Raw genomic sequence first — 14,545 nt, forward strand, 5'->3', positions numbered from 1 at the left:
TTTCTCAGTAAGCGAAATGTAAATTTCTTTGAGAAATAGAGTTCTTTAAACCTAAAACTACACGGTAAGACTAGAGGGAATAGCCTGAGATTCTTAAACAGCGCCCACAAACGTACTTACTATATATTCTGCAACATTCATGGTCGTTGGGGGTTATTGGGGTCATGACCAACCCCCTCCCCTCAGGGGTCTAGGTTGACCATACAAATTCACCACATGACGCCCCTGAGTACGAAGCTGGTATAAATGTATCGACAATTAGACATTCTAGAGGAAAGTTCAAATTTTTTTCAAGATTGTATGGAAGATGCCATAGTTCTTTAAAATTTGCTCACTGAATAATATGCATCCTGTAAGCAAACATCCGTACAAACGTTTATACCTAATACTTAATAAATAAAAAAAACCGGTCAAGTGCGAGTCGGACTCGCTCACCGAGGGTTCCGTACAAACTTTCAATAGTTGAATCATCCCTAAGACTCAATTTCCCACATAACAAGTAATATTTTAATATACAATTTTATTGTTAGACAACGTCCAAATAAAATCAAGACTATTCGACTTCAATACACAACAACAAGTGCAGTGATATACACGCATCAGCTATCAGCTGCTAGTGTATCAAATAATATATAATAATATAATATAATAATAGTTTACGACTTACGACATGTCGCAAGGACGCTCCTGAACCGACCTCATTATGGCTCCCCACAGACAGTCTTAAAAATTCATAATCTTAAAAAAAACTTGTATGCAATCTGACAGTTCAGATCTGTCAGTGTCTTGTCAGTGTCAGTTTGAACTGTCAGATTGCATACAAGTTTTTTTTAAGATTATGAATTTTTAAGACTGTCTGTGGGAAGCCTATATCAGGAAAAACGCGATGTAGGAAATGAGCGTTCAACGTACAGCGACATCTATCGGCAAATTGAGTAAACTAATGCGCGCGAGCTAGTATGGAGGATGATTTTTATGGAATAATTGTTTAATGCGTGAACCGATTTTAACCATTTTTCCTCTATTTGAAAGCAGGTAATTTCATTCTTATTTTGTTAAAAAATACAGGTACAATAAACACCCGCAAGGGTGTTGAAATTGAAAATGTAAATGTGAAAGGTTTTTTATAAATTAAAAAAAAATTTCAATTTTATTTTATTTTTCCTGTAATATTCATTATAATAGCCATGTTTGGTGAAAATTTCATAAATTTATGTTGGTAAACTTCGGAGATAAGGGGGGGGGGGAACGGTATTTTTTTACATTTTCCTTCAAAAAACCAAAAAATTATAAAAAATAGTTTTGATATGTACAGTTTGAGCTCTTTCTAACGATACCCCACTTGACCTAGTTACTTGAAATTTTCAGTTTGACCCCCTTTCATTTTGGCCATTTTCTATCATTTATATTAATTAATTAAAAAAAAAATTCTTTCAACTTGTAGAGGTTCACAATGTTTATAACTATTCTAAATTTCATATCGATAGCATAAGTAATTCTCGAGATATTTAACAATGTGACAGACGGACAGACAGACGGACAGAGTCGCACCATAAGGGTTCCTGTTGTACCTTTTTGGTACGGAACCCTAATAGATACACATGAATAACTTCGTGCCAATACCAACCGCCTCGCAAAAATACCTAAATGGTAGACAGACAACCATATAACAAATTTAGAGTTGTAGGCGTTCATAGGCTTCGGAGAATGCTTGTCATTACTGCGACTGCATGTTTGCCACCGACGTAGTATTAAAAAATAGTGAAATTGCATTTTTGCCAGTAATGTAGTATAAAAAAAGTTAAAAACCTAATTTTTCCCAGGTCGGCGCAGTGGGTGAGCGCGGAAGGCGCCCTGGACGCCGACGCCGTCAAAACGTCCGAGTCATCGCTCGGCAACTGCATCCTCAACGCGGAGGACAAGTTCACGGAGCCGGAGTCCTACAGGGTTGCCAACTACTACACCTTCTATGTCGAGAACCAGTGCAGGCACGACTGTAAGTAGACTTAGATTAAAATTTCTTGAAAACTTTGTCCAAAATTTTAAATTAGGTATAATTTATTATTAAGAGGGGGGAGGCCTTTGCCCAGCAGTGGGACACAGCAGGCTCCTAATAATAAATAAATAATAATAATTTTAATAAATAATAATAATTTTAAAATAAAGTAACTATTTTTAGGACTATTTACTGTGTACAATTATACTACTACAGTAGATCATTTTGACAGAACCTAGCAAATAATAAAGCGTCTTACGGGAAATCGTATTAAACGTGAAAATAAACTGGCCTAAAGTTGCAGGGCCCGGCGTAATGTAGCGTACCTAATATGCGAGAAATCGTATTTACGTGATCGTATTAAGCGGGTCGGAATTTGACTGTTCTTAAAATAATATATTTTATGCCATGCACGAAATAAAGCATCAGATAATTATGAAAAAAACATGGACAGAAGTTATTTTTAAATCGAATTTCTATTTAATAAGTCCGGTAGAAATATATAAAGTAACTGAATTGACCGTGACGTCACTTAATTCGATTTCATATTAATTCCATATTAACAAGTCATTCAAATTCGTTTTAACAGTTCTTAAAAAGAAGCTGATTTGACTAGGAGGCAAGTAGCCTAGTTATCAAGGAACCATAGATTTATTATCAGGACTATTAAATATTGAAAATAATTAAATATAAGACTGACTATTAAATATACTTAAGCTTAGCATTTTTCGATGTAGGGAACAAATCAAATTATTTTATTAAATATTTTTTGATTTTTTTTTTTTTTTTTTTTACATTACATTACATTTTAGCATTTTTTTTTACATTTTAGATCCCAAGAAGATAGACCGATGTTCCTATGAAGAATATTACAACCAAACCTTGAAACACGTCGAATTTACTTATAGAAACTTCACCAAAGACGAGGTGCGTACATATTGCAACAAAGTACTTACATAGGTATAGTTTTTCTACAAAGACTCGCTAAACAAGGTATTTCCAAAGCAATTTACCGTGATTGTACTTAAAAAATATGTGTCTTATCTACTCACGACATGCTACTTAACATAGGTACACAATAAGCATATTATCTACTCGGCGAATTACTGGCAGCCATGTTATGATTATGTTTTCGAGGAAAATATGCGCATGTCATCAGCATATTAAATTATCGAAGTAGAATTTAAGTTAACTAGTAAAAAAAAGGATAATCTTACACAAATTGACTGATTCCCATGGTAATACATAATGTACATCCATGACTCAGGAACAAATATCACACAAATAATTTTACCAAACCCGAAAACAAGTTTGTTTTTTTTATTATTTGCCATTTTTACGCCCCTCCTATGGTTTGGCGCCTAGAGCGGCCTCTCCACTCGCTTTACCCTAGATCCGGCCCTAAATGAAGGTGAATTATACAAAAGCGGGCTTAGGTATTCATGCTAAGTACACCATACTTATGATATTATAATATTATTCAGAAAATCCCATGTTCAATTCATTTCACTTGCATAATCATACATATTCGATTATCAGTGCAAGAGTGCCTGTGAGTCAGAGTCGCGTTTCGTCTGCCGCGGGTTCACGTGGCAGGCTCGGCCGGGCTCGGCCGGCGGGCGCGGCGAGGCAGGCAACCCCGGTGCCCGCGGCCTGTGCGACCTGCACTCGGAAGACCTGGTGTCCACGGGCTCGTGGCTGCTGCGCCGCGCAAATCATGCTGTCTACTACCGCCGTGTCATCTGTCTTAATAGTAAGATTTTTTATGCTGGTACCCACGTTCCTAAATCAAGGTCAAAGAGGTTTGACCAGGTACTGTAAATTAACCTCGTGGCCTAAATATTATTTACGAATTTAAGCTTAAAGGATGACTCACACTAGGTTGGGACGGACCGTGGACGCCGTTCCACGCTTCGTGTTCTATGGAAAGTACTACTTATTCAGCGCTGCAAAAAAACAGTCAAAATTTTAAAGTGGCAATATTGTAGTGACGTTCTTTCATATAAGGTAGAAAACGAGACGACACTACGATGTTGCCACTTTATAATTCTACTCTTTTTTGCCAAGCTGTATCTATTTGTTGAAAAATGCGGCGGTCTGGTGGTCTTGCGCACACGCTATCATAACCAAAGACAATAGGTAAGTATAATCACTACGTAGCGCTCTCGTCAGCGACTCCATTCTTGAAGTCTTGAAGAGGATTTTGTGCTAACGGTGTAACACAACTTGCATTTAGCACAGCCCGTTTCCCCCAACAAGAGAAGATTAATAGATATTTTGTTTTCATTTCGGAAGATCCTATACAGGTACTCTATGTTACACATTTTGTATTACAGTAAGCGTAGACTGCTCAGACGACTCGCTGATAGTGACATACCGCCCGCGCGGGCAGTTCCGCGGGCGGATCTACGTCCCGGGCCGCGGCGAGGGCTGCGGCGTGCGCGGCGGCGGCGGCGCCGTACGGCTCCAGTTGCCTCTGTACGGCGACTGTGATGTCAACTTCGCGCATGCCATATCGCACACGCCTACCGGAGTTGTTAATAGGTACCAAAGAGGATAGAGTCTTATATGTCTTTGGTAATACTGTCTGGGTTTACCGGTATTGTATTAGTTTTGCGATCGGATCTACATGCCAACTAACCCATGATTTTCTTATTTGTAGTTATAACGAACCCCGATTTAACACATTAGTGTGCTCTGAGTTACAGTATGATTCTAATTTCGTTTGAAGACGGTTATATTTTTATTGATGGACCATAAAATACTTCACCCGGTGGGTTCCCGTAACTCTCTAGTATAAGTAGTGAAGTTTTGCCGGCGTGTCCACCACCACCGTTTCGAAATGATAAAATTAGTTTAGCTGTAGCTCTAATTGTGAGGAGTATATACTCGTACTTAGTAGTAAAATTATACTCGTATGTAATTAAAGTGCTATAAATGATGTAATCACTGCGCTCCATTCAGAAGGGTTCTAAACTAGGTATATTTTTCCAGGACTATGGCCTACGTGATGGTAATGATCCAAAACAACCCGATCATCCAAACGGCGGGCGACCGCTGGGTGCGCGTGGGCTGCGCGCCGGGCGAGCGCGCCGCCGCCGGCCCAAAACACGTCAACGCCGCCGTCGCTGTAAAGGATACTGGGTATATGATTGACTACCTCTACTATCTTAGTGATCTTGAAATTAATGGTTATGATTCAAAACAACCAGCGCTGTTAATTAAAATAAGTTTTGGCTATAGTTACAGGTGCGTTTACATAACCTATTATATTAAATAATTTAACTTTTTGTCAAGCAGAAACATCTGCAATCGATTGCCACTAGGCTTAGAATAAAGTGGAAAATTGCTGCCACCTCGGGTGATTAGAACTCACGTTCTCTGGTCGATTCTCCAGAGGTCGTGAGTTCAAGTCCCACCCAAGGCATTAATTTTCCACTTTTACATTTCTTCAATAGATTCTCCTTTAGTTGACACGAACTTGGCTCTACTAAAATTACCTGCACATAGCCCATCTACCCTCGATGTCTCGTAGTTCTTATTCTGATACATCTTTCAGTCGTCCATCTGAGCCGAGTAGCGGCGCGCCGTTGCCGGCGTCGGCGAGCACGGTGTACGGCGGCGGCGCGCCGGTCTCCATGTACGTGGTCCGCGCCGCGCAGGACGCGCCGCCCGCCGCCGCCGTCTCGCTCGGCGAGCCTTTGGAGATGCGCATTGAGTCCACGGGTAAGTATGTTTTTTTTTAGTTCAACTATTGGCAGGGTGCAAAGCGGGTGGAGGGGGTAGCTAAAACGAGCTCACTACGGCCAAAATTGACATCTTAGTCGCTGAATTACGCTGTCAAATCCATATTGCAGTAAACATTTTCATATCGTTTTTGAGATAAATTTAATATGGGCCTAGTAAAATTTGTTATGGTGAATTGTAATAACTTCAAGAAAAATATCGACTAAATTTCCAAGACCGTGATGGAAAGGAAACCACCGTTTAAGTGAATAGTTGCCGTAAGAAGAAAAGTGTCGTCCAACCTCTGAAGTTTTACTTAGAAGTGCGTAATATTTTGATACAAGTATTGAATTGAATTTACGGTGAATTTATAGTGCAAATTTTATTGGAGTTAGAAAAGCCGACGTGGAAGCCAATCCCAGTTATGTTCCAAAATAATTTTATTTGTTTCCTTAAGTGTCCTGTGTACAAATCGAAACGGATTGACGAAAATGCGTAAATATCGAGGTTTCAATCGGACGAAGGAGCACGAGAACAATAAAAGCAGAAGTAGTCCATCCGCTGAAGGCTTATCACATTTTAAATAAAATTCTTGAGAACTTATTTCATCGCATTGATGATTACATATTTGATGTGATATCTGCTAAACCTCCAATATTTTCAAGTAAATGAAACAAGTTTTTGTAATGTATACTATAATTAAAAGTTATAATAGCTAGTTTGTTTTTATTTTACAATAAACCCTGTACCCTGTAAATGATATTTATAATACCTATAGTTAGCCTATGAAAATGACATAGCATAGCAGTGAACTGATCAACAATTTCAAAAGCCAATGATTTATTAATACTTTATTGCACATAGGTACAAATGGTGGAAAAAAGTCTTCAATCTCTAGAAAATGCCCAGCTAGCACCAATTTCTTGTCTTTATTCATCGTCTTTGGTTGGAAAATGATTTCGTGAGCGATGGCACGAAACCCCGTTTTAGTCACCAGTTTGTTAAATTCTCACTGAAAACAACAATTTTAATGTTATTGGCGATAATGTTGTAACCACCATCGTCCAAAATTGTCTAATAACACAAGATTTCATTAATTTTTTCACAATGTTTACTTACTTCTCGCTTGACAGCGGCGACAATATTGTCCATAATGGTCACCTGTCACGTGGCGTGTCGTCGCGCACGGTCCCAATAGAATCCTTTCGCTTGCTCGTTTTTCAATTCCACACTCGACGTTAAAATACAACTTTGCCCCCTTGTATAACAAATAACTATTGTTCATTATTTGCAGAAGACGCCGAAATCGAAGCTTACCACTTGGTAGCGTCATCGAGACTCGGAGACAGCTCCGTCCTATTGCTTGACAGCAGAGGGTGTCCTACCGGACAGGTAATATTTAAATTACTTATGGCCCTATACCACTATAAAGATTTTACAAGTCTGGATTCTAAAAGTTTAGAATCCAGACTTGTAAAATATTCGACGAGAAATAATGAGGTCTGCAAGAAAACTAAGGTGGTTATTACCGCCTAGAATTAAACACAATTAAGCTCAAAGAAATAGTAGGTAGGTATCCGTTGCCCACACTGAGCTACACGGACGTAAGCACGCGGAAGACAGTGCCCTGAAAAGGTGAACTGAGACCAATGTTTTTCAACTACTTTCTGCTGGTACTTTCATGTGTATTTTGTCTATTGCAGGTGGACTTCCCCGCGTTCACACGCAGCGTGTCGGGCGGCACGCAGCGGTTGTCGGCGCGGTTCAAGGCGTTCCGCTTCCCCACGTCGCACGTCGTGCGGTTCGCTCTGATGGTGCGGTTCTGCGACAAAACGTGTGACCCGGTGAGTTGTTTGCGATAAATTTGTCTGTCTCCGATTTTGATAAAAATTGGTATCCTGATAGAGTCCATGATGCTAAGAAACCTAGTGGATCTTGCTTAGCATCATGGACTCTATCAGGCTCCCAATTTTTATCAAAATTGGAGACGTGACCCATACAAACTTTTCGGAAATTGCTCTTATGCGGTGTGGTGTGTCCTTTTTCAACTTTTTTACTGGAATCCTGGCTCTACTACATTGACAGTATTTCCAATCTCGTAAAATAAAATAACCATCATTTATTTTCCAGGTGAACTGCATCCAGCCATCAGCCCGCAAAGCGCGCATGAGCGTGTCCAACGCCACGTTCTCTTGGGACGACGGCGACGGCGTGGCGGCGCGGGGCGCGGACGGCGCGGACGGCGCGAACGGCGCGGACGGCGCGTGGGGCGTGGTGGCGCAGGGCGGCGCGGCGCCGTGCCTGTCCGCCGCCGGCCGCTTGCCGCTCGAGCTCGAGATGGTGGTCGGCTCCGGGGATGTGGTGTCGGCTGACACTATGGTGCGGGCTGACCATCGGTCTAACATACGTGAGTATATTTAATTTAATTTATTTTATTTATTACATCAGACAACAAAGGGCCCATAATGGTTAGTACTTATACATTATTGAATATTCTAAAACTACTTGTTAGTATAACATAAACAAAAAGTAGACAACACAACAATACAGCAATAAAACACTCACCTAATGGCGGTCATGACACACTCAAAATGCCAACACATACAACAACATATATAACAAGGTTAAGGACAACAAGACAAGTTGCTATCGGCGTGTTCTCTTGAGACGGCGACGGCGTGCCGGCGTCAGTGTCACTTTATTTTGACCGACCTCTTAATAATGTCTGATTGTTCTCAAAATTGGTTGACATGATTTTAATAACTTTTCAAGCAGAAATAACCATGTAAAGCTCAAATAAAAAAAATTGTACCACCCAGGTGTACGCTGCTCTTATCATGTAGGTTTGAAGGTTACGATCTACTTCAAAACTGTTTTTGGAGTCTCAAATCATAATGCAAACAAATTAGTCAAGTTACCCGTGCATTTTTTCAATGTAGCATGATAAACCAATTTTCTTTGCATTAATGATTCGCATAATGATTTAATTGTGGTAATCATCAGAATGCGTCTGTTACGTGTCTTGATACTCTTGATGCATTATGGCCGTATTCGAACAATATTTATAAGATTACACATCGATATGAAGACGATCGCCCAGCGAAATGTTATTCCTTAAAATAAATAAATATTATAGGACATTCTTACACAGATTGACTGAGGCCCACGGTAAGCTCAAGAAGGCTTGTGTTGTGGGTACTCAGACAACGATATATAAATACTTATATACATAGAAAACATCCATGACTCAGGAACAAATATCTGTGCTCATCACACAAATAAATGCCCTTACCGGGATTCGAACCCGGGACCGCGGCGCAGCAGGCAGGGTCACTACCGACTGCGCCAGACCGGTCGCCCTTTAACCGATAATGTCTCTTGTGACATTGACAGTTCGGTATCACATCGCGGTGGCATCTTTGAATAATTGTTCGAATAAAGCAGTTACTTAGTCTATTAATGACGTTATACAAGATGGGCAGTCGACCGGAAACCGAGGCCGACAGCGAGACATTGATTCGTGTTAATTTCATAATTTCATAATGATATCATATCATGAAACGTATAATCGTCCTAGGTATTTACGTCGCGAATTAGTTAATACGGTGGGTCGTTTTCCTCCTGGATTTTTAACCGTCGCCTCATATCTCAAGAAGGACGGTTATCAAGTCGTCTGTATGTTTTTATTTTTTATTTTTTATGTTTGTTCCTCGATATCTCCGTCGTTCCTGGACCGATTTTGAAAAATTTTTTTTTGATTGAATGTATATACATACAGATTGGTCCCATTTTTCTCAGAACCCAGTTCTGATGATGGGATCCTGGAGAAATCGAGGGAACTCCTCAAATCTGAAAGGCATACATATGGTGATTTTTGTGTTAATAAAGGAACAGCATGCATTTAGGTACGGAACAGTGACATTTGGTGCAGTGGAACTGCTGATGATGGCCAGAACGGAACTCTTCAAATCTGAACGGCACGCTTATAGTGACTTGGGTATTTTTATACGAACAGCATGCACTTTCGTACAGAACAGTGACATTTGGTGCAGTGGAATTTCTGATGATGGTCAGAACCGAACTCCTCAAATCTGAACGGCACGCTTATAGTGACTTTGGTATTTTTATAAGAACAGCATGCACTTTCGTCCAGAACAGTGACATTTGGTGCAGTGGAACTGCTGATGATGGCCAGAACCAAACTCCTCAAATCTGAACGGCACGCTTATAGTGACTTTGCCATTTTTATAAGAACAGCATGCACTTTCGTCCAGAACAGTGACATTTGGTGCAGTGGAATTTCTGATGATGGTCAGAACCGAACTCCTCAAATCTGAACGGCACGCTTATAGTGACTTTGGTATTTTTATAAGAACATCATGCACTTTCGTTCAGAACAGTGACATTTGGTGCAGTGGAACTGCTGATGATGGCCAGAACCAAACTCCTCAAATCTGAACGGCATACTTATAGTGACTTTGGTATTTTTATAAGAACAGCATGCACTTTCGTCCAGAACAGTGACATTTGGTGCAGTGGAACTGCTGATGATGGCCAGAACCAAACTCCTCAAACCTGAACGGCACACTCATAGTGACTTTGGTATTTTTGTAAGAAAAGCATGCATTTAAGTTCAGAACAGTGACATTTATTTAGTTATGTTTGTTAAGCATATGTTTTGAAGTCAAAGTTTGTCAAGCTTCGATTTCTTATAATATAATCGGATTCATGAGGAATTGAGGAAACTCCTCAAACCTTAACGTTATACGTATATTCATTTGTGTTTCCATCTAATAATTAAAGCATTAAAAGCAGTTTTAAAAAATACTTACACATTTCTACATAATCCAACATTCGCAAGTAGCTTTCACCAGAACCCGAAAGGCGACGGTTTTTTTTTTCTTAAAAATTATTTTTAATGAAATAGGCAGCAAACGAGCAGACGAGCCGCCTGATGGTAAGCAGTCATCGCCGCCCTTGGACATAAGCAACATCAGGGGAGCCACTTATGCGTTGCCGACCTTTGAGAACCCTTAGGCGTTAGGCGCGAAATCCGTCAACACACAATGGGTCATCTTATAGGGCTTACCGAAAAATCAAAATTTCGCGACTTATATATTTTAATTTTCCGTGGTATGTGTCTGATTTCCATTTGCCACTTCGGGCGCTATACGCATACCTATATTATTATGTAAGTACATTGCCTGAAAGCACAAAGAGTTGTGCGAATTCCGTCGCACGCATTCCAAAGTCACCGCATTCCTTCGCACTGGACAGCCAAGACTTAGTTGATGACGAGTGCGAAGGGCAAGTGATCAAAAATCACCATGAAATGATGTCTATACTTTTAAAAAAATCTAAGCTTTTGTACGTCTACAGCAGAGGAGCCCCGCGAGCTCCACAGCGGGCTGGTGTGCGTGCACGAGCTGCTGCTGGTGGCGCTGGCGCTGGCCTGGCTGGCCGTGCAGGTGCTGCTGCTGATGGGCTGCTGCGTGCTCGTCAAGCGGTATGTCTGTGCTCCCACACTAGATCAGCTTCTGTACGTCACAGCGGAGGAGCCCCGCGAGCTCCACAGCGGGCTGGTGTGCGTGCACGAGCTGCTGCTGGTGGCGCTGGCGCTGGCCTGGCGGGCCGTGCAGGTGCTGCTGCTGATGGGCTGCTGCGTGCTCGTCAAGCGGTATGTCTGTGCGTGTAAAGTTGACGGGAGTGGAAAGGAAAGAACGCGCGATTGCGTCTGCCAGTGCGGGCGCGCAATCGCGTGGCTGAGGTTGTCTGTACACGTACGTTCATTCGCGCGCGCAAGATGGCGGACATACGCTCGTGGACTAAAGAATTAGTGGTTGAATACTTGCTCTTTATAAATCGATACTAATAATAACAATAATAACACGGTCTATCGCGCACAATTAGCCTTTACACGCACGCTCTTTCCGTTCTCAAAAACTTCGACGCGCAATCACGCGCGAAAGAACGTGAATCTTTAAAACTAACAACACGCAATTGCGCGCACAGGCTTAACCGCGCGCTAGCCTGTACGCTCCGGGAACGCGCGATAGAGCGACTGTGTAAAGGCGGCTAATAGTGTGCGTGCAGGTGCTGCTGCTGATGGGCTGCTGCGTGCTCGTCAAGCGCTATGTTCATGGCACAGTAATAACTCTTCTAACAAACGTCGCGCCGCGCCGTGTGCACACAAGCACACCACACGCACGCAACGCATGCAAGCGGATGTGGATGAACGTGGATGGTTATTCAGTCGGGGCCGCGCTGCGCGCTGTGCTGGCGAGTTGCATGCGTGTGGCATGTGAGAGCGATATCAAAAATGATATCAGTACCGCGGAAATGACGTTAATGCAGTGTTTATAGGTGTATGGGGAACTAACATTGTTCGGCATACCTAAACATCCAGGAACAAACAGTTATTTCGTCGTCAATAGGAGCATCCATTCTCTGGTGTGGAGTGGCCAAAATCTGGCGTGGGCTTAACATGATAAATTTGACAGTTTTGTACAATTACACGTATATTACTTATGTACAGTCGGATGCAGACTTGCAGAGAAATGTGACGCCTTGCAATTAAAATTTTATCTATGTAAGTAGAATAGGATAGAATAGAAAAACGTTTATTGCAGAAACCATCATACAGCATCACATACATTTTTAAAAAAAGAGAGAAAAAGAGAGATCTTATGAACTAAATACTTAAAACTATATTGCTTATTACAATACAACAAAAGATGCTGATGCTGCAGATAGAGGCCACAAAAGGATATGCTCCAGCATATAATGCTACAGCGCTGGGGCCCTATTCGAACCGTTATCTAACTGTCAAGTGGTATCATTTCAAAATCAACTGTGGATAATGGTCGCATGTGAGATCGGATCGCAAGTTGGTTTTGAGCCAACCAAAACGTATTAATTGAAAAAAAATATGAATCTAAAATCAACTTTATCTTAGTACAATAGGGCTTATAGTTTTTTACATTAAGCAAAACGGTACATGATTCATGTGTCCTTTTTACCGTTGACAGCTTTTGGTACATGTGGATTTGGTCGCTAGACTTTTTTGTCTATGGAAACGCTGTGCACGATGCGGTGGCGAGTAGCGGAACTAAACATGTCATTTACCGGCTATCAAAAAGAGGTTACACTGGTAATGGTCGATAAAGACTATTATTAAACGAATTTTAGCAGCAATGAAGCTTTATTGACAAGCGTTATTTTTGTGAAACCGACATCTACACGTCACATAATGCTAGCTCCACACATTATGAAATAAACGCCACAAATTATAGGAGGTATATACACGTCACCCAATCTCAAGTTGCTTCTAAACCACGCTTACGGATCAAGTCGTAAGTACATTCACACATTTTACAAAATACTTAAATTGAATTTTTTTTTCTCCTACAGAGCCGCCATTCATAGAAAGTGAAGAGTCGTGAAATGTATGGGGTCTAATACATTCCACGACTCACGACTCCTCACTTTCCGTACAGACACTAGTATACAAGGGGTTCGCATTGTAATTCAATGAGGAGGCACACTCGAAGCTTGTGACAGATGGCGCCACCTTATAAGTCCATTGCACAGACAAAGAATTTAATACGTGAGAGTGAGAAGAAGATATATTTTTCTCTCTCTCACACATATGAACGACAATGACATGCCCATTATTACACTTGTACAGGCGCCGCCTAAAATGCCAGTGCCCGGCGGGATAACATGTCAGTGTGTCTCCTCATTCACATTGACAAAATAGCTTGAACATGTTAAATCCATTAAACTGCAATTGAAATTCCTATCTTTTTTGTGCCAATGTTTTCATTTCAATGACATACAAACACAACTATTAAATATGCGTTTGTATTGTTTATATTTATCAAGAATAAATGATTTGTATTATGATAATAATAATGATTTGTATAAGGCGGAAATTAGTTTTTCACCTCACCCACACAAAAAGGGACTTTGCTTTTTTGCTCGAGGGAGCAAACTGACAATTTTCTGTTCGAGAACTTTGTTGTCAGTACAGAATATTAACGCAACGAGTTTGCATACCTTTAAATGTCTGTCACATAATAATTTACATCTTGGGCGTTAACATTTCAATACCTACTATTTAATTATCGAAATCCCTCGCTACGCTTAAAATTCAATGTGATTGCCATGCCCACAATATTGCTGCCGATATAAAAATACAACTATACTCTGTCAAACAAGTCTGTTAGTAAATAAGAACAAATAAAACTATAGGTATCCTTTTTTAAAGCATCCTAAAGAAAAGGATGCATATAGTTTTCTTTGTTCTTGTTTACTGACAGACTTGTTTGACAAAGTATAATACGCACTTACCTACAAAAATATTGACAAAAATGTGCAAACTCTTTGTTGCGTTAGTATTTTACACTGGCAAATTAATTCTACGACACAAAATATTGTACCTATGGTAACACCACATTTGCGAGATACTTTTGCATTCGATCGTAAATATAATAGAATATGCCCAATAAAACAACTGAACAAGCTTCGTTAAACTTTATTTGATGTCTTAAATGTTTGTGTCACAGAACACATTTGTACATTTATTTAGTCGCATACATCTGTATACTCCACAACTATTGTTACTATTTACAACAGGGGAAGACAATTATATAACTCCGTATAGACAGATAGGAAGAAAAAGGCCAAACTCAGAACTATAAAGAAAAAGGTACGGTGGCTTAGATGGCTTTACACCTTTGGGGGGTGCTCGGCTAGATGGCGCCAATATTAGCATTTTACACTTTAACTCATATCAAGCTAAGAATATGGGTCAAATTTTCA

At 40.6% G+C, this 14,545-nt stretch overlaps 1 protein-coding gene across 4 annotated transcripts in view; it reads left to right on the forward strand.

Annotated features, from left to right (window-relative positions):
• Window positions 1-14,545, forward strand: part of LOC125226074 — a 50,044-nt gene that overhangs the window by 7,669 nt on the left and 27,830 nt on the right. For 3 of the 4 annotated variants that reach the window (XM_048129921.1, XM_048129946.1, XM_048129937.1), the window contains 10 exons: window positions 1,824-1,996; window positions 2,829-2,923; window positions 3,536-3,749; window positions 4,333-4,540; window positions 4,991-5,140; window positions 5,556-5,722; window positions 7,017-7,114; window positions 7,426-7,566; window positions 7,853-8,129; window positions 11,273-11,399. In XM_048129921.1, the coding sequence (XP_047985878.1) occupies window positions 1,824-1,996; window positions 2,829-2,923; window positions 3,536-3,749; window positions 4,333-4,540; window positions 4,991-5,140; window positions 5,556-5,722; window positions 7,017-7,114; window positions 7,426-7,566; window positions 7,853-8,129; window positions 11,273-11,399 (1,650 nt within the window). Of the gene's footprint in view, window positions 1-1,823; window positions 1,997-2,828; window positions 2,924-3,535; window positions 3,750-4,332; window positions 4,541-4,990; window positions 5,141-5,555; window positions 5,723-7,016; window positions 7,115-7,425; window positions 7,567-7,852; window positions 8,130-11,101; window positions 11,229-11,272; window positions 11,400-14,545 lie in introns of all 4 variants that reach the window. The other variant, XM_048129930.1, reaches the window with a different exon arrangement.

The sequence above is a fragment of the Leguminivora glycinivorella genome, chromosome 1 (genome assembly GCF_023078275.1).
Source record: "Leguminivora glycinivorella isolate SPB_JAAS2020 chromosome 1, LegGlyc_1.1, whole genome shotgun sequence".
In the NCBI taxonomy this organism is placed as follows: Eukaryota; Metazoa; Arthropoda; class Insecta; order Lepidoptera; family Tortricidae; genus Leguminivora; species Leguminivora glycinivorella.